This window comes from Mugil cephalus, chromosome 12, assembly GCF_022458985.1.
Source record: "Mugil cephalus isolate CIBA_MC_2020 chromosome 12, CIBA_Mcephalus_1.1, whole genome shotgun sequence".
Lineage (NCBI taxonomy): Eukaryota > Metazoa > Chordata > Actinopteri > Mugiliformes > Mugilidae > Mugil > Mugil cephalus.
This window is the reverse complement of record NC_061781.1, coordinates 26,911,980-26,939,651: the sequence shown is the minus strand read 5'-3', so window position 1 is coordinate 26,939,651 and position 27,672 is coordinate 26,911,980. Positions and strand designations below refer to the sequence as shown.

Genomic DNA, 27,672 nt, shown 5'->3' with positions numbered 1-27,672 from the left:
GAACCTCGTTTCTCTTCCTGTGTCCCAAAGTTTTCTCCTCAGGAACTCTGCCGCTGGTATTTGGACTGCAGGTCAGCGGACCCCCCAGCTCCAGGAGCTGCTGGCACATTGACATTAAAGCATCGAGGGTGATGCTCTTCGTGGCCGTTTAACCTTATCTGCCATCACAATGTTTCACGGCCTTTTATCGTCACGCGGGGGAAACTTTCAGCCTCTGAGGAGACAAACTCAGGTCTGAGGAGGAGTTTCCATTGAGGACAAACACAGCTTTAATCATTGCACACATATATTTATGAAAAGAAACCACGGAGGACAGAGGCACAGGCTGGATATCTGCTATATTATGATAGATAGCTTAAGTACTTGGCTAAATAAAGTGGATTACACTGAAGTGAATATTTATATATGTGTGTATGCATATATGTATGTTTCATACAGAGAACAGAGATATGGCAGCGGTCGCTCAAGGCACATGAGAATAAAGACATTTGGCTCCAGGTTTTTCATAGTGGCGACAGTCATGTGACCCGGCGAGGACACAGGCTCGTTCGTCTGTTAGCTGAGCTCAAATACTGAGTGATTCCCACGGTGCAGCAGGGAGAAGGAGAAGCTGCCTCGGTCGGTGTGAACCGGTGGGATGCTGCTGGTGTAGTGTGGATATTTAAAGGAGGAGACGAGGAGGACAGAGACAGAAGACGCGTCTCCACGTCCTTCACTCAAAACACTGAGTCAGGATCTTAGTTCAGGCAACAGACGTGTCTACAGCTCAGGATCCATTCACTGCAGCACAGGTGATAAGCTCCACCCCCTCCATACTAGTGGGCGGAGTTAGGTCGAACTAAAACACTAACGTACATGTCAAATTATTGTCCATTTTTTTATCAAGGACGGTTTCTGTCATTAAGGTTGTAAATATGATGATGATGAATGTTTAGTTCATTTGATGCTAGAAACTGGATGTGACATCATGATCACTAGGCGTTGCCATGCCAACTGCTCCATACAGAGGTTCTGTGGAACCATGGGAGTTGTAAAAATACTTTCAGTGTTTAACCTGACATATTTTGTAGCTGGTGGAGGTAAAGCCTGAGTCATTAATTCTAATTAATTCAATGAAAACGTCAGAGAGAAAGTGTGGGCGGAGCATCGATATTGTGGCTCCGCCTTCGGACCGTTCTGATCAGACTGAAGATATTTATATACGTCCATGGTCTGGACTCAACGTTACACTGACAGGACGTATTAATCTAATCTTCCTCCAGTCAAGACCGAGGAGACATCCTGGTCTAGTCCAGGACTGGACGCTGACATGGACGAGGAGGAGGAGAACATACATCTACTTCTTCTTCTGTTCTATTTCCTGCAGGTCTGTTCAGCAGTGACCGATCACTTCATTCATTTTAGGCTCCGTGTGACCGACAGTTAGTATCTGATCAGGATCTAGACCTGGACCTGGTGGACCTCAGTGTTTTGGTGAAGACTGGGAGACGCTGCAGCCTCCTCCAGCTCCTACGAAGCGCTTTGAGATGAATGATTCAGGAACAAACACAGACACATTGATAAGAAGAAGAGGAGCGTGGTGGGATTTTCCGTCTGCAGCTCATCTTTAGTTTGAGCCTGACGGAAACGAAGCAGCCGCTCGTCCAGCCCAGTCCGTCTGAATGTGTCGGGTGTGAAATCGTGGGACTGAATCCTTAACCCAAAAAACAGTCTCTGCTGCAAACACAGAACCAGGCAGAGCAAACAGAAAACCACATTTACACACTGACAGGGTCTCATTTAAAAACAGATCCATTCATCTGTAGAAATATTACGTCCAAGGCACAGCTCAGTGATTCTTATTCTGATTTTTTTTTTTTTTTTTTTTTTTTTTACAAATTCTTTTAGAAAAACAATTCTATTCATTTTTGTGGATTAAAATGTGTTTTCCCTTATAAAAAACATCTTTGGCTGTTCGGACTGACTCGAGTTTCCCTCCGGCTCAAGCTGCATCCTGGTAAACGCACTCGTGTCTTCATACTTCATTGTTATCATAGTGTATCTCCAGCGGAGACGACATGCGGCTGGCGAGCGGAGCGGCAGAGCAGACAGCGCGACACAGAGCCGTATAAAACATATTACAATAACGCGACGGTAAGCACTGATACAGGCAAACTACACGGGTTGAGTCCTTCTCCTGCAGGAGCAGCAGCGTGGCCCGTCTCTACTCCATCAGGTACGAGGCCACGTTGTGAGCAGGAGCCACGAAAAGTCCGTTGCAGCTGGTGGAGATTTGTTCGCTCTGCAGACGAGAGAAAAGAGGATTTAATGGGAGAAAATGACCTGGACGGTTTTAATGAAGAGGCTCCTGTTCAGGCATCAGTAACAATTTCTGTTACGGTGTTGTTTCTGTGTTCCTGCAGCCAGTGAAGGCAGCACGGACACTCAGGCCTAAATAAACTGAGGCTCTGAAGGACCAGCTTTCTGTCAAGAGACTGCAACTATATTTCTATCCTGCAGAGGGCGCTGTAGTCATGAGAACGTTACGAGTCCCTGTGTCTGACTCTGAGGATTCATGATTTGTGTCTTTTAATGAATGAACCTGATCTGATGCGTCCGTCTCCGTCTCTTACCTGAGGGGGCTGGCTGCCGTCCAGGTAGTGCTGAATGCTGTGTGGGGGCTCTGTGGAGGACATGCTGGGCACGGTGCTCAGAGGACTGATGGTGGCGCTGTCCTGCCTGATGGCCGACGTTCCCACCACGGGGTCACTGCGGCCCCACTGAAAGTAGCAGGAGCCCTGAGGGGGGCTCTGGTCCAGAGACGGGTCGGCCTCTCTGAGGCCTGCAGGCCCGGACAGCGCCAGGACGTCGCCTCCTGCTGGACCGGAGGCAAAGTGCTGGCTGAACATGCAGCTGCTCTGGGAGGCGGCCTGGCGAGCCGCCAGCGCCCCCTGCTGACCGTGGTTCAGTCCCGTGACGCTCCTCGGCCAGAAGCCAGCACCTGGGAATGTTTGGCTCTCCGAGCTTTGGCTCTGGAACGCCGGCACCGTCTCGTGTCCGTTCTGCACGGTGCCGGCGTGAGGCAGCTTCTGCTGCTGGCTCTGGGGCCACTGCTGGAGTGTGTCAAAAGGCAGAGGCTCCTGCACGAGAGGCGCGGAGAAGCCGACGGGAATACTAGGCGCCGAGGAACTAAAGTCATTGCAAGGAATCAGGGGGGGCAAGATGTCCGCCACACTAGGAGCTACATTGTTTGGTTGCTGGACAGAGCTCTGCAGCAGGGGTCCATTTGCTGCCACGGCCGGCGGCTGCAGGTTGTTCTGATGCAGCAGGAGCTGGTTGGTCTGCTGGACCGGAGCAGACACCCCCATGTGTTGGGGAGGCGCCTGCCCACAGGACTGAAAAGGGGCAAAGGCGTCGCCAGCTGAGATGTCGGGGACGGTGAGCTCGGGGAGCTCTATAGATGGACTGAAAATGTCCCGTAGCTGCAGCTGCTGAAGGGGAGGCAGGCTGCTGTCAGCCGGGGGAACCAGGGGACCTTGGTGGGACAGTTTGAGGCTGCTATCGAAGATGTGGTCCGGCCCGTTGGCTGCAGCCTGCTGGGGGGCGTACAGGCCGTTCATGGGGGAGTAGGAGCGGTCGGGGCTGGGCGTCTGGAACAGCCCGGGCTCACACAGCTCGGACAGGTGGGCGGCCGGAGGGAACAGATCCGCCTGGACGCCGCTGAGGCAGCTGGGGGGGAAGTCTTCTCCCTTCTCCTTGAACAGAACCGAGTCTATGTAGTCGAAGATGTCGTTGGTGAGGATGCTGTCCAGGTCGGACCGGACGTCGCTCTGCTGCCCCTCGTCGTGACTCCGTCTCTTCAGAGCGTTTTCCCACTGCATCAGCTCCTCGTCGTCCACCTCCAGGTTCTGCAGGGTCGCAGCGAAGTCCCCGTTCTGGGCCATCTTCTCCAGACTGTCGATCACAGCCATCACCGACTGCTTGGCCTCCTCCTTCACCACCACGGGGTCGCTGGTCGTGGCCGTGGCCTCGTTGCCCTGCCACGCGTCGCTGGCCACGCTGACCAGACAGTGGCTGTCCATGAACACCTGGTCCATGGGCAGAGGGGAATCCACCTTCTGGGTGTAGACCGTCTCGCCCTGCCTCAGGAAGCAGTCCACCAGGGAGCCGGGGACCACGTCCTCCTTCATGTTGCTGCTGTTGAACAGTTTGTTGAAGTGGAACTGGTCGATGTCCACCGTGGGGCCGGTGTTGTAGAGGACGGCCTCCCCCGTGGTGAAGCTGAAGGGAAGCTGCATCCTGCGCTGTCGTAGATACTCCTCCCCCTCGGCGTTCCTGAAACGAACCAACGGGACGTCAGAGACACACACACAGAGGAAACGCCGAGGGAAACGTGTCAAACACTCACACCAGCGCCCTCTGGTACGCGATGATGAACTCAGGCCGCCCTCCTTTGTAGATGAGCTTGGCGTTGGCTTTCACCCAAACCCAGCCGCCCTCTTTACTGAGCAGCCGGAACACGGTCAGGCCGCTCTCCCCAGTTTTAATCACTGGCACAGAGACGAGGACAAGGACAAGGACTCAGGCTCATAGACTCATCACACACAGACGTATAACAACACAGCATGAGACATAAACACAGTCAACTCATCAGGCTTCCTCCCTTCCTTCCTTCATTCATTTCTTCCTTCCTTCCTTCCTTCCTTCCTTCCTTCCTTCCTTCCTTCCTTCCTTCATTCATTTCTTCCTTCCTTCCTTCCTTCCTCCCTTCATTCATTTCTTCCTTCCTTCCTTCCTTCCTCCCTTCCTTCCTTCCTTCCTTCCTTCCTTCCTTCCTTCTTTTGTCCATTCCTCCCTTCCTTCCTTCCTTCCTTCCTTCCTTCCTTCCTTCCTTCGTCCATTCCTCCCTTCCTTACTTCCTTCCTTCCTTCCTTCCGTTTTGACTTCGTTCATTTCTTCCTTCCTTCCTTCCTTCCTTCCTTCATTCATTTCTTCCTTCCTTCCTTCCTTCCTTCCTTCCTTCCTTCCTTCATTCATTTCTTCCTTCCTTCCTTCCTTCCTCCCTTCATTCATTTCTTCCTTCCTTCCTTCCTTCCTCCCTTCCTTCCTTCCTCCATTCATTAATTCCTTCCTTCCTTCCTTCCTTCCTTCCTTCGTCCATTCCTCCCTTCCTTCCTTCCTTCCTTCCTTCCTTCGTCCATTCCTCCCTTCCTTACTTCCTTCCTTCTCTCCTTCCTTCCTTCCTTCCGTTTTGACTTCGTTCATTTCTTCCTTCCTTCCTTCCTCCTTCCTTTTCCTTCCTTCCTTCTTCCATTCTCCCTCCTTCCTCCCTTCCATCCTTCCTTCCTTCCTTCTTTCTAACACACTTCCTCCTTTCCTTCCTTCCTTCCTTCCTTCCTTCCTTCTTCTTCCTTCCTTCTTATAACATCCTTCCTTCCATTCTCCTCCTTCCTCTTCCTTCCTTCCTTCCTTCCTTCCTCCTTCCTTCCTTTATTGTCCATTCCTCCTTCCTTCCTTCCTTCCTTCCTTCCTTCCTTCCTTCCTTCCTTCGTCCATTCCTCCTTCCTTACTTCCTTCCTTCTCTCCTTCCTTCCTTCCTTCCTTCCGTTTTGACTTCGTTCATTTCTTCCTTCCTTCCTTCCTTCCTCCTTCCTTCTTCCATTCTCCCTCCTTCCTCCCTTCCATCCTTCCTTCCTTCCTTCTTTCTAACACACTTCCTCCTTTCCTTCCTTCCTTCCTTCCTTCCTTCTTCTTCCATTCTCCTTCCTTCCTTCTTTATAACATCCTTCCTTCCATTCTCCTTCCTTCCTCCTTCCTTCCTTCCTTCCTTCCTTCCTTCCTTCCTTCCTTCCTTCCTTCCCTCCTTGCTTCCTTCCTTCCTTCCTTCCTGTTAATACCAGATCTGCAGAGACTCCTAAAGAACCTTTAAATGAACTAGTTCCTTTAATCAAACCTTCTTGGTTCCTGTCAGAGTTTACCAGAGGTGATAAGTTTGAACATTTCCATCTAAGTGAGTGGAGCCAACGTACTGCGGATGTGGTTGTCAGCGCAGTACATCATGTCAGCAGCGTGGATGAACTGGTAGCCGGAGCCTTTCATGCACAGTTCAGTCTCTGAATAACCCAGAATGATCTTCCCTCTAAAACGAGAATAAAGACATGAAAGCACTGAGTTTGAGCAGCAGGATTAAAATCAGATCAGCTTTGATTTCTGAGCGTGATCTCGGCAGCACCTGCCGTCGATGCCCATAGGTGTGAAGTCCAGCTTGTGTTTGGTCTGAAAGAGCAGCATCTTGGCTCGGATCTCCACGATAGATGGAGGCTGGACGGGCATCGCGATGGCGAACAGAGCCAGCTGAGGCACGTTGCACGTCCCGTTGTCCCTCAGGAGGCTCTGGCTGTGCAGGTACTTCAGCCGGCCCTGGAACTTCAGCGCCTGGTTCAGGGTGAAGGAGACACCGTGGGGTTAAGGACAGGTGGTTTTTTTTAAAGTTCCTGTTTGTTTTGTGACAGATTCATTTAAAACCAACCAGAAAACCAGAGGAGTTGTCCAGGAGGCAACGGAAGCGACACACAAAGCTCCTCTCCAGAAAGGAGGAGTTCTCCGGGGGAAGCTGCTCGGGGTTGTACATCACCGTGTTTCCAAGACTCTGCAGAGCTGAGAGGAAACAGGACGGGTCAGAAACATTCACCTGAACCGCTGACAGACGCCGGACTAGAGGACGGACCTTACACATCTCTCAAGTTTTTATAGTTTCAGACATTCAGACAATATTAAACATTTCATATCACCACATATCTTCATAACCATACTTATTTCATTAAATATGTATATTTTATTTCTTTTTATATTTTAGGCATAACTTCTTATATTAACACATTTATGCATTCTACCTCACATGCTTTTATTTTTTAATATATTTTATGTTTTTTATATATTTTATCCGTTTATCTGCTATGAAGAGAAAACCAAAATAAATTAACATTTTGTTTGTTTTTTGTTTTTTTATTAATAAAAAAAGTCAAAGTCAAATATATGAAATAAAATATATTTTATTTCTGTCCACACTGAGGCGCCATCTTATTTGAATAACTGTGGACTAAGTTTTAAAGGCTAATCCTGCTAGCATGCTGGTAGCGGACAGTGTCATTCAGGTGAGTGGCCTCAGTTACAGGTAAACTTACCGTCTCCGTCCGTGGCGACGGGTGGTGGGTTTAGGGCGAAGTGGAGCTGCTCTCTGAACAAGGCCCGGTCGTCAGTATGGATGAGCTCAAACACACTTTGGTGAACAACGTCCGACTGTCGGCAGACGAGAGAACTCATTCATTAGCCAGTTCATTTACAAATCTAAATGTTGAACAGAGAGTGTTGAGTAAATATAATATAAACTGTCTCTGATTGGTTGAAGCTAAGAGAAGCTACTATTAGCTGGGAAGCTATGAAGATCTGCTTAAGTCAGCGTCTCACCTGATGGAAGCCCAGATAGTCCTTGATTGTGGGAGACGAATAAAACACCAAACCCTCTGAGGTGACCACCATCACGAAGCCATTCAGCGCCTGCACACACACAACACACACACACAACACACACAGTCATGCATGTGTGATAAAACACAGACCTTAACGTAAAGAAATGATATTTAGATGTATAAATTCTGTGATTCTTTGCAGAGGACAGACAGTTGTAAAAATCCTGCAGCCGGTTTCTAATGTGACGTGTTAAAAACATCGCCAGCTGCAGCTCCCGCTGAATCGAATAATCACTGGCCGTCGTGGTCATTACGCAGAACAATGTGTGAAAACGTCGGACACCGGGCTCTCGACAGGCGCAGGTTTTGTTAGTAACCACGAAGCGTGGCGCAGCTTTGGCAAGAGGCCCCAAGACGAGCGGCCTCACCTGCCATAACTTCCTCCTGGACGGACAGACGCGTTTAAATACAACAAACAGGAGTCTGTCCGTGCACCTGTTAGCCTCAGGCTAACGCTGATTAATCCAACCTTCAGCTTAACAGTTTAAAGGTGCACTTACGCTATTTTTAGATTTGTGTTCTTCAGGTTTTCTGCTCAGTTACACAACTTCATCCCATTAGCCAGAGGGCACTTCATTCATAACAACGGCTCATTACTCGAGGTTTCATCCACACGGTGCTCGATCAGGACACTAACACTCTACAGATGACATTAAGGTGGAATCCCTTGAGTTCCCTTCACATTGTCCATGGTGTGAAATGCTCTTCCTTCCACTATTAAACACAGCCCTGAGTTCTACTGCTGCTTTTCTTCCAAACGTTTCTCCATCAATCAGGATTTATTTCTTCCTGGTAGAACATGGTTCTCCACTGTCCTTCCAGTCTGGATAAAGTCTTAAGCAGTTTCAGTAGTTCTAATGTTTGATTGACCTTCTCCCAGACTAACATCTCTCACACGACTACTCTTCTCCACAGACTAACATTCCTCCTCCACAGATAACATCTCCTCCACCAGACTAACATCTTCTCCTCCACCAGACTAACATCTCCTCCTCCACCAGACTAACATCTCCTCCTCCACCAGACTAACATCTCCTCCTCCACCAGACTAACATCTTCGGTCTGTGTATGTTTGTTTCTAAATTAAATACAAATAGCCAGTAGTTTAAAAGACGTTGCCTAGTGGATGTTCAGTAAATCTGATCTCATTTCTGTTGAGTGTGATTCCTTTGTTGGGATGTTTCCAACGTTTCTCAACATGCACCACAGGTTCTGATCGTATTAAACATGGTCGTTTCACTTATTTGCTCCCAATAGTCACAGTCTAGAAAGACTGAACGTCTCAGTTCTGTTAGCGGGGAGGCTAGGAACAGCCTGTCTCGTACCTGGAGCAGCAGGTCTCCTTCAGAGAAGGCTACGTTGTCCATGTTGTTCCCATTCTGCCCGTTCACGCCAGGAAACACCAGACCGTTGTTACTGTTCTTCATGGTCGCTGCAAAGAAGAAAGAAACACATCTTTGAGGCTTGAAGCATTCAGATCAGTTGACTTGATGCGAATGATCCTGTTTTGAACTCATGAAAAGTCCAGATGGAGAACTAGACTAGACTCAGCGTAGACGTTAGATGATTCAACCTTTTCTCAAAGTCAGTCTCTAAAATAGTGAAGAATTACTGAAAGATGGGTTGTGTACATACAAGTCCTGCAGGTCACAGCTAACTTGATTTACGATACGCTTGAAGCTAAAGGGGGGGGGCCTCTAGGATCATCCCACAGATATTTGATCAGTTTAGGAGCGAGTGAATCTGAAGGCCAGGTCAACACCTTTTTCTGAGTTGTTCCTAAAGCGTTTTTGTGTGTGTGTGTGTGTCAGGCTGCATCCTGCTGGGGACGGCTGCTGTCATCAAGGGGTGTCATTGCTATGGGGTGGGGGGTCTGGTCTGGTCTGGTCTGGTCTGGTCTACGTGGGTGGGACCTGTAACCTCCACATGAATGAAAACCACGTCTTTCTAACCTGGGAAATATTCAAAGTTCTGAGCTATGACCTAGAACAGTTGTGAAAGATGTTGGTTCAAATCTGTAACTGTAGATGCAGCAACACGCAAGGAAATACACAATGAGCCTTTTGTGTAGTTGGTGAAATGTCACATGACAGCAGTGTTAAGTTGTGCGGTTCACAGATTCAGGACGAGCAGCCTGACTGATCCAGAGTAAACTAGTGTATATCACCTATACACACTGTGGATTATGTTAACATAATTAATCTTCACCGCAAACAACATCTGCACAAACAGCAGTAACACTCACTCACATACCAGCGAGAAACCAAGCGAGTTTAGACCAACACTTCCAGGTAAGGGATTACAAAACACTTGGCAGTGTGTCGCATTCTTTTTCTGTTTTTAAATGTTGTGCAAACTGCATACGTCTGTAAACAAATAAGCAATCTGTACATGAGGAACTATTATTCCTTTGTTCGCTCCCACTGTTTCATCATGACTCTCAGCGTGTCACGTCACGTTGGGATCCACTCTGCAGCTCAGATGACTGATGCTATTGTTCCCAGAGATGAGAGAGATGATCGAGCTTTAAGCCTAAATACACTAAATTATGATGCGTTGGCAAAAACGCATCCATCGTCACAACATCCTGACTTATTAAAGCCTCTTTGAGTTCCGTGGAGCTTAAATCCACACTAAATGCCACGGTGCATGACACACTGTTCCACTTTGCCTCACAGGTCCGTGGACAGGAGTAGTATTTTCTGCCTCTATAAATAATCTGATGTTAGATCATGAGTGCGCAGCAGAAAAACCAAAGCCAGCTCTCCGGCTGGAGCTCGGCTTCAATCGCTGGTGCCGAGCCAGAAAACAGGTTTTCTCATTGCTGGAAAAGTGATCTGGCAGCCTGCACATCCGCACACACATGAAACAACACATACACACAAGCACACACTCCTGCATCTGCCCCTGGGGGGGTTTTGTAAGCAATAGCCGACAAGAGCGCTTCCCTTATCTGCACGGCCACTGCAGGAAAATCCCAGGATATGGCCTCTCCCAACCCGTCCGTCCAGTCCTGTCACGCAACTTCTTTAAGGAGGGAACGGGCCCCCCAGCGAACACTCCTCACCTAAAAGCAAAACCCCACACTGCATTCACACCGACAGCCTGACAGCCTCACAATGCATAGCAGCACCCTCAGCCTTCACGTGTCGCCCAACAGACGAGCAGACAAACACACAGGAACATGATTTATTTCTACTTCCTCCGTCAAACATACACCACACGGCTTCATGTCCAAATCTGGATAATGCTCCACATCCCTCCAGTGCTTTTCTCTGTCCCAGTGTTTGCGTGAGTGAGTGGGCCTCTTCTGCGGCGGCCTGTTTGTTTTCATTCTACTTTTTCTTCCCCAGTGGTGAACTCTGCTTCGTTGTTCTCCCCTCCACAACTTTTTTTCCGTTCATGTTCTGCGCCAGAGCTGCTCACGGGAACTTTGCAATGCTGCATGAGAAAAGGAAGGCGAGGACAGAGGACAGAGGACAGAGGACAGAGGACAGGGAGGACAACTCGGCCGAGGTTTGACCGGAGGAACATCGGCAACGTCCAACACAGACGCCGGAGAAAAATGAAATGGTGATGCTAATGATTAGCATGTCAGTGCTGCGTCCCAGCAGTTTACTTAGACCTGTGAAACTAAAATAGGGGTTTAGCAACATTTAGCAGATCAATCATTGTAGTTAAATTATACTTCAATACGTCTGCTGATTAGACAGGACCAGGCCTCTGTGGCACCAAAGGAGCAACAGGTTAATCAACTGGTTGCTCTCAATTTGATATGTTTCTGAATGTGAAAGAGACTTTTTATTAATCATTCATTTGTTTTCGTAAGATTTACATAGACTGTGATAATTGGATTTAATAAATAATGAAGAGATAAAGTGTTAACCACCAAGTGAGTTTGTGCCTCTGTTAAAGGCCTTTTTTTTTTCAGGCTAAAGTGTAACTTGACACCAGAAGAGGCCCCGTGTCTGCATCAAAGTGCAGCTTCCTGTTTCAGAAAGCAGGTCATTATGGTGCAGAACAGGCTTTTAGATGCACGACTCAGGACAGGGAAACATCTCCGTCCCTTTCAGGGGTTGGTCGGTCTACAGACCTCTGAGGGGCCACAGTTCTTCTACAGCTCATAACTGAGCAGACAAGAAAACTGAAACCGAACCGAAAGCACAAACACTGGAGCCGAGCAGCGACGTCTTCTTCAGAGCTCCAGCACACGCTGAGGCCAAGCAGAGAAAAAAGGAAATGCTGTCACGGCTTGGACATCTGCCAGATTCGGAGAGAGTATAAAGCATGCCAGCAATGCATAGGGGAATATTATCTTGATTTGAAAACATTTAGTTCCAGTAGATCCTGTACAGAGATCTCTGTTCTCACGCAGATGTGCAGGAAAGGGCAGAGCCTGCAACAAATAACAGCCAATGAGCCGGGTCACTCAGTCCAGAGGTTCGTCCTCCCACCACGCTTCTGATTCATCGCTCCGTCCACTTCCACCACTTTGCGGGACGGGAACGGGAACGGGAACGGGAACGGGAGTGGGAGCGGGAACGGGAGCGGGAACGGGAGCGGGAACGGGAACGGTTTGTGATCGTCACGGAGACGAGGGAAAGCAGAGATTTTTGCAGATGCTGCTCAAAGCTTCTAAGAAACTGTCAGAAGATCTGAGGGAGCGTTGAAAATAAAAAACTGTCTCGGCCGTGTTTTTATCGTCCAACCTTTACAATGACTGTATACACAGGTGCTGTTTCAAGCCCAGACTCTGATGATCCCCAATCCAAATAAACAGTGGTTATGTGCTATTCAAGTCCCGACATCTGTTTTCACGTTGGGGTGCATCTGTTGTTTCAATCAACTCGGAGCTATTCTTGGCTCTCAGGGCTCCTTTTATCTTGTTGATATAAAAAAACGGTGTCATCAGTGCCGGTCCTGGGCACAGACACAGGAGAAATAAGAAAACAATGCAGGATTCAGGTCGCTGCGTTGGGCGTGCCCCACATATCACATGACTGAGGCGATTGTTATCAGGCTCCAGACGGCCAGTGGAAGCTCGGAGGGAGAGGAAGCACGTACCACCACGCTTTCAGGCACAAATACCAACTTTGCCCCGTACAACGTTTCTAAATTTAGCCGCGGTAAATCAGATAGCGACGACTCGGATGTTGGTTGGTGTTGGTGGATGAACATGAATGCTCCAGGTTTGGAAATGAGCACGTTTAGTCACAGCCCTTTAACTAAGTGTAATAATGCTGCGTTTCTGGGCCAGGAACGACAGCTGATTTTGCTTGAGCACATAAACAAACAGAGCATTTTCTGGAAGACTCTAAATGTCACAGAAAGCCTTGGTGGGCGAGGATTTTTCAGGGAGATGTGGTTTGAAGCTGGAGAGACTCAGAACAAACCTTCCAGAGAATGGAAATTGGCAAAAAAAAAAACAAAAAAAACAAAACAAGGAAAACATGATTAAATCTGTCTCCCAGCGGCGTTCTGGGATTCTCACGACACACTGAAAGACGAGTCGGGATCGGGACACACGTGTTTAAGAAGAACCTCCTAATGAACCGTCAGGACTCAACACAAACACTGTGAAAGCTTCTCCTCCTCACCCCTTCATTCCTTCTGTTACATGTTCACATATCCCCAAATGCCAAATTACATCAAATCAGAGCACCAGATATGGTGTTACCACATCAACTGTGATTGCTAACAGGCCCTGGATGTTTTCAATGAACTGAAAGCTAGTCCACATTTTTTATTTTGTTTTTCTTCTCAAATTTCCAACAGCGTCACACAAATATGTCAGCAGCAGCGAGCCACAAGCCTTCCAAAATATCCAGCGCTGCCTCGTGGAGTCACGCTACGAGGCGAGCGGTCCAGCTCGTTCTCAGAGGCCACTGATAACGCTCCAGAATCAGCTCTTTCCATCTCACTGCTTATGCTTCTTCTCTCTGAGGCCTTTTCTTTTTACCTAACCATTTACGGGATCCTTATCTCCAGCTCCAGGCATGTCCCCGCTCGAACGCCCATCCTAGGCTTATGTTTTGACTGGGATCACCCCAGAGAGCCGACCTTGATGATCTTGTTTAAATAGATAGCAGATCTGTTGCGGGACTTGAATGCATAAATTCATCTTCTTCGGTCGGGGCCCAGCTTCTTGTTACTGGAACAGGTTCTGATGCAGTTTCTCTAGTCGGGATGGTCCCACCGCCCATCACAGGCATGTGGCTGGATCTTTGCAGGAGAAACTCCACAGGCTCCAAGGAAAATAGGTTGGGACCCACTGGACTAATGAGCCCAATGAAGTGAGTGCACCTACAGGCTGGAGGTTCATCTCTGCTCACAGGCATCTTCACACATCCAGATCATCAGAGACAGAAAAATAAATCTGTGTCTCAGGAAAACTGTTAGATGGAGCAGAGCAGTAAATCAACCGGCTGATTAGTCAGACTAAATATTAAGATAAAATATGAAACGAGGCTCTCTGGTGTGAGAAACCTTGTTTTTCCTTTGTTTGTCTTAATATTTTGGACCGAAAATGTAAATTCTTGGGACGTTAACTTGGTTATGATGGTGTGCAGATTTAAATGAAGACAGAAACAGAAGCTTCAATTATTCTGCATGAAATACGTCCTGCTGCAAAAAGAAAGAAAGACAGAAAGAAAGGACGAGTATTTCCAAACCCTCTGATCGGGTGTCAGTGAATTCAAAGCCTGTGTTGGTGATAATAACCTGGATTAGTGAAGGTGATATAAAAGCTGTTTGATTCCTTTAACAAAAACGCTGCAATCCGACCTCAGGCCTACAAATGAACAAATGAGCGCTGCCTTTGTGTCCCTGGCTTTCCTAAAAGGCTAGCGTGAAGCGCTCATGTCACATCCATCCACGCTGAGCGCGTAGGAAAGTGTCTGTGGGAGCATGTGTGCGTCGTATGAGGCGACGGCGGCGGCTTCATCTCTGACTGTTATTGTTAACGTGACAGAGTCCAGACTGAGCCGTAGCCACAATTTACTGCTAAACCACAGAATCACGCTCAATTACCAGGTCACTTTCTTTCTTTACATTGTTCTGTTGCTCACTCACGCACACGTTCACCGTCTGAAACGTTCACCGTCTGAAACGTTCACTACGTCTGAAACATTCACTACGTCTTAAACGTTCACTACGTCTGAAACATTCACTACGTCTGAAACATTCACTACGTCTGAGGGAAGTTTCCATGTGTGAAATGACCTGAATGGCTGGTGACACGTTAAAGCAGTAACTCACTGTGATTCACTCTTTTCACAAAACACTGGTGTGTTGTGCTTTTGTCCTTCTATCTGAAGGGTTTTTCATCTCTGTCTCCCTGCTCTTGTGTTTCTCACCAACCTGCAGCGTCATCATGATCGTGATGGCAGCTTTTTTCTACCCAGCGTTCAGCCACTCTTCACTGAGTTACAGTGATTAAAATAACGCTAGTTTTCTTTATGTGCAGACGGATGTTCAGGTCTTAAAGGGTTAAAACTAGGAATCAACCAACATGTCCTAGACTTGGTCCCTGTAGCTTCCTGGAGATTCTCTCAGTCAGAGTTAATGTGGAGACAGGAGCTCGTACCTCGTGTCCTCTGCTCCTCCAGCGCTGCCATTAACTCCCTAACACTCTCTGGAAGACTCGTCTCCAGTGGTAGTAACACCTCCATCACTGCTCAGCTACAACCAGGGTTCTGCTTATGTTCCAGCTTCTCTGATGCTCATCAACCACCAATAAGATTCTTCTTCTTCTTCTTTCATTCTACCTTTGTTTTCTGTGTGGAAGCATGAACTGCAGCCTCCACTTAAACACAGTAACTCTGTCCATTCTTCTTTCTTCCTCCTCTTGGTTTATTTTGGCAGCTTTGCCGTTCGACCACCATTTAAACACATATTGATGGAGCAGGGACGTGGTTCTGGTTCAGACCTAACAAACAGGACTTCACGATACCATCAGGACTCAAACATCTAGTCTAAGGATTAAGTTCAGTGTGTGTCTGTGCAGAACTGTTTCCATGAAGCCAGTCAGATAAATCGTGATCATGTCAGGGTGACGGTGTCGGTGACGTTTCACTCCGGATGAAACACACCAGAGCTGTTATTTCTTTAACTCCTTCGTTGTTTTTCTGGTGACTGCAGCTGACAGTTTGCTGACAGCTGTTAAAATAATGAATATGTTGAAGCAGAGGTTCAAATAAACCACCGACCCTAAACAACAGAAACATAGATATTAATGAAAGCATCTTTTCAGCAGCTAATGGATGGATGGATTTCTTTTCTTCTTTTTAATTTGTGTGGACTTAAATTCTCCATCACTGCTGAATTTTAAACCATTTTTTTAATTTGTGGTCAAAACTGGTCGGTATTCATGGCAGACGTTTAAATCACGTTTTTAAAATAAAAAACAGTAAAGACAGAGGAGAAAAAGAGGAGGAAGATAAAGAGGAGGAGGACACATGGTCAGTGTAGAGAGATTCAACTTCACTAAACCTGAACTTAGATCCTTTTTCTCTTATTTGTTCCTAGAACAGTTAATGATTGATATAAAAAGTGGGGACATGAAGCTTTTGTTTGAGGACCAGGTCTCTGTAGGTGAAAGGACACGAGGACAAGAAGAGAGAACAGGAGGATCTGAGCCTCACACAACATCCAATAAACTGAAACAATCTTTGAAATGAACGACTATTTGTGGAAGAAGAGAGGAAGATAAACAAGGAATAAAAGAAAAGGAGAAGAGGAGGTGGGTGAGGGGTCAACACCTTAACACACTGTTTAAGTCAAAGGTAAAGGTCCATGTGCAGGAGGTGGAGCTGAGCAACACAACATCAAACATCAACACAACTGAGTCACACATGACTCAGCAGCTTCTGTGAGACAACAACACGCAGGCGATGTTGGCTTTTAGTTGCAGGCGCTGCAGGCGTCGCTGGCAGGGAGGGTGGAGTGAAGGTTACACGTAGCGAGGATGTGTTGTTTCCTAAAAACCAGATTCCTGCGTGCTTCTCATTCCTGCCTCGTCTATCTGCTGCCTTTTCACACGTTCCCCTCAATCAGGTTTCCTTTCTGACGGCTGCTCAGCGTTGGCTTCTCGTCTCACGGACGGGTCACTTCAAAGTGCCGCTCTGTCTCTGCGTCTCTGCGCTGCCACGTAACTCAAAAGTTGCTTTGGTTCTAGGTTTTCAAGGCGCTGAGACGTTATCCTCAGAGATAACTAGTTTACTTTGTGAGCTTTGTTCCTGACTCGTCTCCGACTAGAACGCTGCCACGCCGTTGCCAGGAATGTGTACTGTGTCATTTGTGCACGATACCAAACCTGACTCATGGAGAAGCGGCTGCAAAGTTCTAAACGTAACTTCACAGTGAAGCTTTAACACGTGAACGAATCAACAGTTTGAGGCCTCGATCTCAAAGCTGCCAGATCAGTTAATTAATTACCATAAAAGGCTTTTAATACTTATATTGTGACAGCTCGGACTAAATTTGGATCAATCTTTGTGTGTATGTATGTTAATATATGCTAATATATGCTAATATATGCATGCCAGATGTGCTAAGGAGAGTTAAAATGTTGTGGAAATACCAGCAGATCAAAAAACATGCTAAACATTGAGCGGTGACGAGGCCCAGCCCTGGATGAGGTGGACGCTCAGTGTGGTCCTCACCTTTGAAGTAGCTCTTGACCCTCAGGTAGCCCACGCTGAGGCGGAGGACCGACAGCTTGTCCAGGCGGGAGCGCACCTCCTCTGGGAAAGGCAGCAGGTCCATGAGCCGGTCCAGCTCCCCGTTCAGCCGATCCCGGTGGCGCTTGGAAGGGTTGGATTTAACGACATCGCTGCCATCGGAGACCTTCTTTCTGGAGACAACAAGAGAAAATATCCAGTCACTGCCAACTCTGAACATGATACATGACCAGGCACCTTTAAGCAAGAGCCACCAACATGTTATCCACAAGAAACACTAGCTTTAAACTCAACATGTTATCATGTTCATGTCATAGCAGCACAGTGTTTCCTGAAAGCAGCTGATAATGACGACGTGTGGTTTTGTTGACCAGATGAAACCACCGCCCTCTGAATGCACCGTGAAGCTCAGAGCTTCACATGTGGACGTCCTGTCTTTTGTGGTGGAAGACTGAAACTTGTGATTTCAGTTGATGAACCACATGAAGTGAGAATCGGAAACATGTTGGTTTTATGTGAAAGACGAGGATCAAAAATCAATGAGTCGACAAACTGTCCGGCTTCAGTATCAAATATTAAATCACAGAGTGGTGAAGCTACTGCTCTGTAGAACGCTGCAGAACTCCTTTTATTCCTTATTCTATATCATCTTTTTGTGACAATTAAGCCTCTATGATCAGTTTATTTCCCTTGTGGATCATTAAAGTCTGTCTGAGTCTAAGTTAGCACGAGCTAACAGGAGGAACAATGCTTCAGGTGTGTCCCACACCAGCTGGAAACTGAGGAGGAATCTTAGCGAATGAAAGGTCCTCTGACTGACTGTTTAGATTAGCAAACCACTCAACAAGACACTAGCTAATCCTGACTGAATACAGACTGTTACCTGCTCTGTTATTTTCTCTCAGGTGCATGTAGCAGCAGGTCGTTGGCTTTAGTATTTGCTGCAGCTTTTTTGGCTCCAGACGTGTGATGGCAGTTGTTTGATGTTGGTTTGTTGTGTTCGTGCCTTAAAGGTCCCATTAAGGTTATCTGAGCTAGCTAAATGCTAAACTTGAGACAACATCCTTGGATTACAGGTGAGCCACCGTCCACAGGTGTTCCCAATAAAAACCCAGATAAACCTCCCATCGTTTACAAATGAAGACATGAATGAGACGTCTTCATTAAGCCCAACGGGTTCAGCTACATGATCCCTAAACGCTAATTCTGATGCTAACCCAACGAAATACAGTATGTGGCACATAAACAACACATGATCTTATTCTATTGTTCCACCTTTAAATGACCATAACAAGGCAGATACTGGCCTGTGTGTTCATGCACAGGAATACTGTGGTGTTCTATGGACGAATACATGTAAGATTTCATCACGTAGGAGCAAATACATCTAATTCATAGTGAACACTTTCAATCTAACTTCAGTTTTGACACTGATTCTGATCTGACATATGGGAAACCCTGCAGTCTATTTGGGTTTCATGGACAAGGACACGTAACCATGGGAACAACTCAGATCACAACGTCTTTCTCAGCCTGAAATAAACAGCACAAATATACAACATCACCACAAATCACTCCTTTGCCAACTTGAGCACTTTGTCAAAATGGAAACCAGTTTTTATCATGACCGCCTCTTCAGGTTTATCGGGCCACCCAGGCCCATGTCCATGGAGATCAATGTCGTCACAAATCAGACACACGGGCTTCACCACGTCTGAGACCAAGTGAAAGTGAGAAACAGGGACAACACTGGACAACACTGTTCTCATTCCTGCAGCTCACACCTGCTGCTCAGAAAAAAAGAACATTTTCTGGAGCTTTCAGAAGTAACTAACCTCAAAATCTGTGGACGCTCGTTCCTGCAGAGAACATGAAGTCACAGGAACAACAATTTTAAATTACAGTGTCTCATGTTAAATGATTTAGTTTCTATCATTTGTTTACATCCTAAAATAGGGAATAATCCTTAGACACATTTAAATTAAGTAGAAATAAAGTGAAGCTGTACATTTGTAAAGTTGTGAAATCTTCTTACTTCACCAAACATAGCTTCGACTTTGAGATATATTCCAAACACGTACATTAAAAACTTACTTAAGGATCCACCGTGCAGTAAAACGTTGTTTGGTTTTACTTCTTTCATTTTTTGCTGACATCATCTCTGCAGAGTGATGTATGACAACAACAATAAATACAGCTACTTTCAAGTCATAAAGTTGTTTCTCAGCGTTTGTCTGGTTTCTTTTGCCTTATACTTGAACGCACTGATATGATATTAAACTCATAAACCATGTAAACTGACGATGGTCTGGTTCTGGCTCAGTTCTTCAGGTTTGATTACTCCTGTCTAGGAACCACATATCCAACCATCTTGTAAACAAATCCATCTCATTTAAAAGTTCAACTAAATCCAGCTTTTTGCCAAATCTTTGTGAAGTTCTGTGTAGAAAAGTTTATTTTCCAGGCAGCACCTTCGAAGTTCTGCAACTGAAACGTTCATAACTGACAACATCATATAATCAGTAAGAAAAGAAACTGATCAGGATACGGACAGAGGAATAGTGGACATGATGTTTGCTGCCAGTCACACAGAAAATCTGAGGCTCTTATCAATGGACCAGACACCTTCACTGCTGCTGCTGCTACTGAGACTCAGTTTACGCAGCCACTTCAGTTAATAATTAAACCTACATCCGGTTCTCAGCTGCCTCTGAATGAGTTAATTCATCCAACTTTCATTTTCTAGTGTGTGAGTGCTGCAGTCCCGTCCACGCTTGTCTTAAGGCTGGTACTGCAGGACACCACAACCTGCATACGTACCATTTATACCTGCACCTCGTCATCCTGGTCGGTCTGTAACAACTCCAACCAAACACTAGTCGGCGCTGTGTCTTTTTATGACTCAGGTTAATGTTTTTTGGGCAGAATTTCAACTAAATTTCACCAAAGATGACACAAATGTCTGCTATCTCCAAACCTCCTGAGTTAGCCTTACAGACCCTTTACTGATCCTTTACTGATCCAAAACAATCAATGTGACCTGTGCAGAGATGGAGAAGCAGCAGGAAATACTAAAGAGGAAGCATGTTACTGTTTCTGGGGAGGAACACATCAGTTATGGCGTTAGGTTCAGCGTAGGTGTCTTAAACAGAAAGTAGAAACCTATTAGTCAGGCCTTCTGTAGAAGAGGCCACCTACAACCAGCCCTCACATCACGTCTCAGGTAAGAAGCAAACAGGTACGACATCACCTCGCTCTGAGTCACATCTCCAGGCTTCTTCCTCTATTCTCTACCACCTACAATGTAAAGCCATACACGCCTCCTCCTAGCTGAACACGCAACATTTAGCAGCGGTATCAGTCTTTCTACTTGTGATCACGTTGAATCACATGGTTTCTGGCCTGGAACTTTCAGAGCATCCACTGCAGACTAGCACCATAACACATCTTCAGTTACCCAACCTTTTCCCCAAAACTCCCTCTTTACCCAAACTTTGGTTAATGACAGGCTATTAAATTTCCTGCGCTGCCACTGGACTGACCTCATAGCAGCGCGGCATCTCCGCAGACATGGCCGAGGACTGATCTCACTCCTGAGAAATGCCCAGCAGAGACAAAAGCCAGCATTCACCACCATATTTTTTTCCACCTTGATTTGCTATGGATCACGGGTTGAGCAGCAGACATCAGGGCGTTCATTGTGTGAAAAGGAAGATGTTTCTATCCCTCAATTTCTATTTGGATTCCTTATCTTGACAGGACAATGCCGTGGGTAAGAACTGGGAAGCAGAGCGGCCCATGTCTGCTGTGAAGACGCTGACACACATCGGTCCGCTCAGACCCAGGAGGGTTGACTCAGAGGTTGTAATGAAGGAAAAGTGTGCTTTTTCATGTAGAAACAGAGACTAGTATGAAAGTAGGACAGTTTACAGGAGCAGGCTGCACCCTTCAAAGAGGAGCAGACGGATGGAAATAAATCACAGCTGATATCCTTCTAACTATTATCCAACACTCAGCTGCTTCCAGCTCATTCAACAATAGTGAGTGGAGCAGAGGCTAAAGACAGCTAGCGCCCAGCGAGGACACCCGCCTGTCAATCAAAGAGGCCACACCCACTAATTCTGCAGAACAGTTACTAATGGAGAATTTAGCTCTAGAGGGCAAATTTGTGTTGGAGCCAGGGTGGAAACATGTTGATTTCCACTGTAAAGTTGCACATTTGAACGTTTTAGCTCCTTTTAGCTTCTTTTAGCTCCTTTTAGCTCCGTGGGAGTTGACTCATAAGTTTCATTATTCAGCCGTGGAGTTTGCACACCGGTTGGAAGGAAACTGTAAAAGCAGAAGTGAGAATGCAGAGTTGGATGAGATTGTTTCAGTGAGTGACTGCTACCATCCAGGTTTTGGATTCATTCAGAGAAAATGATTCTGCACCTCTGGCGTCCAGGCTGGGACAGGGACCGATCCATGCTAATATTATAACTTACTGTACTGTGCTCTGGGAAACTCTGCTCTGTCCAAGACTGACTGGATCCAGCCAACATGCAAAGCATTTTCACAGCCTGGCCTTAGCTCCACTGGGCCACACAAACAGCATCATTAGGCTGATGCTTTGGTCTAAGATGAGATTTGAACCTACAGTGTCTCACTCAAAAGCCCTTCGTTTACTTTAGGGGATCTCTGACTTTTACTTTAGGATAGTTTACACTTAAACCTTCGACTTGTAGAGACAAGTGCTGTAATTTCGACCCATTAGCTTTACATGCTAATCACATCGCAGCAGTTTATTTTAGCTGCTCCACAGACACAGACACATTCACACGTCTCTGAGGCAGCCAGGCCTGTTTGATGATGTGACAGCTATAATTAGAGCTGTGCCTGTTAAAATACGATAGAAACAGTAAAAAGTGTGTGAACGCTTCTCTCTGAAATGAAACAAAGGGCAAAGAACAAAGTGTAATGTTCAGCCACACCTCTTATCAGCACGTCTGCCAACATGTGCTCCCCACGATGCCTTTAGTTTACTCTGCAAAAGAAAATAATGTGTGTGCTGGAGGGAAATGATATCTCCTTATTAGGAATGTAGAAGTGTAGAGCTTATAATTGAGCGTTTCCAACAGCCAAATAACCACCATGTCCTCTTTTTTTTTAATGAGCCCCATACGCTGTAATTAACTCTTTCAAACTGAGCCCTTTTCACCACAACCTGTAGGCATTCTGCAATGAATGTCCCCTCTCCTGCAAACGGACTAAAAGAGTGTTGAGGACTGGTTGTCTTCTGGACAAGTCTATGCAGAGTGCATCAAACTGATCATTTATATATATAATAGTAGGCACTGCAGAAGAGTCTGGCAGCATGTGCAGGTCCAGTGCTGGGGCAATAAAACTGGATCTGGATCTGGGTCTGGATCTGGGTCTGGGTCTGGATCTGGATCTGGGTCTGGATCTGGATCTGGGTCTGGGTCTGGATCTGGATCTGGGTCTGGATCTGCATGGCCAGATCTGCCATGGAATGCCCCTGTGTAGTGACCACAACGTTTTACAGTGGGGCTGAATGGGGCCTTTGTGCCGCTGAGCCCAGCTGGCCGTCCAAGAAACCTCAGCCCCACATCTTCACAAACACAGACGTCTGCACACAGGCCACCTTTTTATTTTGGGATTTACACTGGAAACGGCCACTGCACAATCTGCTGGATCAGAATGAGCAGACGTATCTCACGCCAGGCTTTACCGACTCATAGAGCGCACGGTGGTTTAAAAAGGTCCTGGAAAAACATGCCTTCAATTATAAATGTGCATTAATTGGATGTAGCCGAGGAAAGTAAAGGTATTTGGAATGTGTCATCAGTAAATGAAGAAGTACTATACTTCGTCTTAGCCCATTAAGTGACTCTGACGGGCTGAAAGCGTTTCTCTCTGACCTGGGAAGGTTTTTTTTTTTTTTTTTTTTTTTTTAATTTGATAAATCCAAACAAACATTATATGATTAGCATGTTAAGATAATGGGTTAAAATGTTCATTAGCTGATTAGAATGTAAAGATAATGGGTTAAAATATTAATTAGCTGATTAGCATGTAAAGCTAATGGGTTAAAATATTAATTAGCTGATTAGCATGTAAAGCTAATGGGTTAAAATATTAATTTGCTGATTAGCATGTAAAGCTAATGGGTTAAAATATTAATTTGCTGATTAGCATGTAAAGCTAATGGGTTAAAATATTAATTAGCTGATTTGCATGTAAAGCTAATGAGTTAAAATGTTCATTAGCTGATTTGCATGTAAAGCTAATGGATTAGAATGTTCATTAGCTGATTAGCATGTAAAGCTAATGGATTAGAATGTTCATTAGCTGATTAGCATGTAAAGCTAATGGATTAGAATGTTCATTAGCTGATTAGAATGTAAAGATAATGGGTTAAAATATTAATTAGCTGATTAGCATGTAAAGCTAATGGGTTAAAATATTAATTAGCTGATTAGCATGTAAAGCTTATGGGTTAAAATATTAATTAGCTGATTAGCATGTAAAGCTAATGGGTTAGAATGTTCATTAGCTGATTAGCATGTAAAGCTAATGGGCTGAACTGACAGTATAAAATGTAAACTTCAAACGATACTTAAATGCAAATAAGTGAAGTAAAAGTTGCTGTACTTCCAAAGTCTGTCATGTAATTTGGTCTAAAAGCTAAAAAAGACACAACAAGGAGGGGGAGAGAGGAGCAGCCACTTGCAGCCAGCTCTGATCCCTGAGCCATGGCAGCCAGAGGAGGTGGTATCACATTACAATAACATACTGAGAGCCCCCCCAGCCCCCCCAGCCCCCCGCCCTCCACTGATGTGTCCTGCTCTAAGAGCCGATGCTTAGCTGTGGATGGAAAGAGTCGATTCCCAACAACTGGGAGTCAGCTCCTCAACGTATTCTTTTCTTTTGCTCGTTCATCCGAGCGTCCTCACGTTAGGACAAAGACAAACCTCTGTTTTTAGGGACATGCCATGTGGACTTGGGATCATACCATCCTGTGAAAGCAGAGAGGTGGACAGACTGAGTAGGACAGGAGAAGACGGGGTGAGGACGGGTACAGGTGTAGGTAGTGACACCGTGAACAGACTTTAAAGAACCAGACACATGAACATAATAATCAGAGCAGGCTCCACCACAAACCTGCACATTTACACCGTCTGTTTACTGAGCTTACTTCTGTTTGGCTTGTGTGGATATAAATGCAGTGTCTTGTTCAGTTGTTTGCATAATTATAGTTTTATTGAAATATTAAACAAAAGTAAGAATGCTTTTGTGATTATTGGGCGTCTCAGAAAAACACCGAGTGCAAAAGGGCTTCATTATAATTTAAACCCAATGAAGCGTCTGCAGCAGAACGACTGTGAATGTCTCTCAGCTGATCCGGTAGTGACAGGCAGCAGAACCAACCCATAAAGATGGAAGACGCTAAACAGCACGTTGGTCCTCTCCATGGGACATTTGAGGACAAAGACACCAAGAGGGACCAGTGGAGACACATAAAGTATCATCACACTCTGCAGGAAGGAGTTTTCTTTCCAGCTTCAAACAGCACATGAACCAAGCCAAGCATACGTTAGCCGGGGATTCTGCTAGCACTTGGGCTAACGCGGCTAACAGCTGGAGACAAACCAAGACAAACCAAGACAAAGACAAGCTGCCAATGCTGCTGCTAATATGTGTCCACTCCTGCAGCCACTGTTCACTGGGAGACACTGTTCTCAATAAGAAGCGTCAGCTCTGCTCTGGTTGGACAATGTCCACAAGTTAGTTTGTCTCCGTAGCAACAGGGACACATTCACGTGGACACAAAAAATGTTGTTTCAAGTTGAAACTGTTGAAGGTGTTTAGTAGGATTATAGATTAACGGAGATTAACTGAAATTAATCCACATCATACTGTATTTGTTGTGAATTTATCTAGTTATATATTATTTTTCCATGTAAGAAAACATCGAGGCACATTCCTTGTATCTACGGTCAATAAAGTCTGCTCTGGTTCTAAATAAAAGCCGTTCGGGAGCCGAAGAGTCGGCTCTTCTCTGAGAGCCGAGCTAAATGAGCCGGTTCTCAGAGAAGACTCGAACCTCCCACCACTACCGCCCTCCTCGGTACATCGCGTGAGAGCAGCAGCCGACTTTCCAACTTGATCGTGATTAATGTGCGAGGCCAAGATATCCATGCCAGATCCATCTAGACGCATTCTTAAGGTGGTCCGGGAAGAGGGAGACAAAAAAAAGACACAAAAAAAACGAGGAGAGAGAGAGTCGAGTCACAAAGACTCGTCAGAGGGAATGAATCTGACTTTCTGCTCTTCTTACTCACCTCAAGCTTTATGCCGCGATTAAAAGTTAACAACAGCACGCGGTCCACCTTAAATCTTAATTCTGAGCACAATTTGATTTCATAACTCGATTACAAACTAATTTAATTTGTAGCTCTTTATTTATATTTGTTGATGTTCTGTAAGGGGGAGGCGGGGGAGCCTGTGACTCGCTGAATGAAAATGATTTCTACTTTTTCCTGAACAGTCTCTGAACTTTCTTTCTTCGTACAAACTAAAAGCTTCCGCTCGGCTCTTTGTGAGCAGACTTACTGTTTGAGGACGGGCTTCTTCCTCTTCTTGTTCGCGTACGTCCCCGGGTTTCCCAACATGGTGTCACTTCACTTTAAACCTCACACAAGCAAATGAAGAAGCAGTCTAGTGTTTCTGAAAGCTCTTTAAAGCTCCTCCGCTGCGGACTCTTTTCTCATCCCGCTACCAGGTTACGAAAACATTAAAAAAAAAAAAAAAAAAAAAAAAAAAAGCTCCGTGGACTCCGTGGTCCCGCGGAGGTTCGGTGCCGCTTTGACAGCTCCGTGGGCGGTCACCGTGGCTGACCTTGGGTCCGCTGTCCGGTCCGGTCCGGTCCGGTCCGGTCCGGGCTACAGGTCCTGAGGCTTCGGCGCAGGGGAGGAAACACGGAGGTTAAGAGAAGTTAGACCGCGTCCAGCCATCCCCCTTTTCTCTCTGTCTCTGGATAAACAACGACGCCGTGTTATTATAAGTCAGAGTCACTGGAGTTTTCTTTCTCTCTCTATCACACACACACACACACACACACACACACACACACACACACACACACACACACACACACGGGGCGTTTTCAGGAAATGTGCATGTACAGTACGAGCTGCTTTTTAAGGTGGACCGGACTGTTTGTGGCTGCTTTTGTAACATCCACGTTCTGACTTGGGACTTAGTTTGATCTGACTCGGACCCAGTTCAACAAATATCCACAAACTTTACTGACGTTAAACTTCTTCAGTGTAAAATGTTCTTATCTCGCGTGAAACTAGCTCCTTACGTAAAAAGAACGCAAGTATTAGCAGTGAAAGTGGTGATATGTGACATACTGATATATAACTGTGCAACAGGTTCTGCAGAGGAACACATGTCATCACACTTCACTGAGTCAAAGTACGACAGTGTCAAATACAAGTACAGCTTTGCATGAAAAGTACATAAGTACTGGCAGTAAAAGTGATAATATCTGAATATTTAAAATGATCATAACTGTTGCACACATTTGTCTGTGTATTAGCAGCAAAAGTTATTATATCTGACATGTGGTCATGTGATGGACTGTGACAACATTTCATTTACTGAGGAATCACTTCAAGGTTCTTTGGCACAGGAACCCAGGACGTTTGGACGTGTCCATATTCTTTACTAAAGTTAAAGTGCAGCAGTGTAAAATACTCCTTTAAAAGTCCAAGCACGTCAGTAAAAAACTGTGTTCACGCGTTATATAGTTAGATTTAAGTCGGAGTTTAGTACCAGTCATATTCGTTGGGAATTTGCCTTGAGGATTGATGCAATGAAGTCTGAGCAGGAAAAATATGAACAGTGCAAAGAATATGAGTTTAAATCTGAGTTTAAATAAAGAAGTGTACAGATTATGCACTAACACAGACACAGGTCGTCTGTGTGTGTGTATATTACACAGTTAAAGGTGTAGAGCACGTACTGTCATGTCTCATGTATGTAGCCCACATTATGTACACCTGTGTTTTCATTCATATATGGAGGAAACTACAATAAAGCAGACTTGGATGTTTATCAGAGCTCCTTTATATCTGGTTTCATACGCATCCGATCAGTCTGGGAGGTCACGAGAAACAGAAACAGAGAAGGTCAAGGTTGGAAACCACTTGTTTATTGTGTTAAACACCGACAAACAAAAGGAGAGAACGTGTCAAGTGGAATGAAATGGAGACGATATGTATTGGAAGTACTTCTAAACTGTATGAAGTACAGTACTTGAGTAAATATGTAAGTCCCACGGGCAAATACTTGAGTGCTCAAGTTTCGGTTTCTCAAATATGCTCAATGTTAATGTGTAATAACGTTTTAAAAAGCTAAAGAGAGGAGGAATGAGCGCATACAGCCAGCAGTGAGCCCTAAAAGGCAACGAGGCTGCA

The 27,672-nt window shown here is 45.7% G+C and overlaps 1 protein-coding gene across 1 annotated transcript; it reads right to left on the bottom strand.

Annotated features, from left to right (window-relative positions):
- Positions 1-245: 245 nt before the first annotated feature.
- Positions 246-26,298, bottom strand: LOC125018044 (aryl hydrocarbon receptor-like). The gene is made up of 11 exons (XM_047601683.1): positions 25,802-26,298; positions 17,171-17,361; positions 8,834-8,940; positions 7,447-7,536; positions 7,164-7,278; positions 6,509-6,636; positions 6,212-6,414; positions 6,009-6,118; positions 4,388-4,529; positions 2,613-4,314; positions 246-2,281 (listed from the first exon to the last, which is right to left on the bottom strand). Exons 1-11 carry the CDS (start codon positions 25,858-25,860, stop codon positions 2,204-2,206), a joined length of 2,925 nt encoding a protein of 974 aa, XP_047457639.1. The 5' UTR covers positions 25,861-26,298; the 3' UTR covers positions 246-2,203.
- Positions 26,299-27,672: the final 1,374 nt, after the last annotated feature.

Bases quoted from the DNA above. Each gene is read 5' to 3' on its own strand.
- LOC125018044 (XM_047601683.1), bottom strand. From the start codon at position 25,860: ATGTTGGGAAACCCGGGGACGTACGCGAACAAGAAGAGGAAGAAGCCC. The intron at 7,279-7,446 runs GTGAGACGCTGA...GTCTGCCGACAG, and splicing joins ACTATCTGGGCTTCCATCAG to TCGGACGTTGTTCACCAAAG. The intron at 4,530-6,008 runs GTACGTTGGCTC...TCTCTGTGCCAG, and splicing joins CGCTGACAACCACATCCGCA to TGATTAAAACTGGGGAGAGC.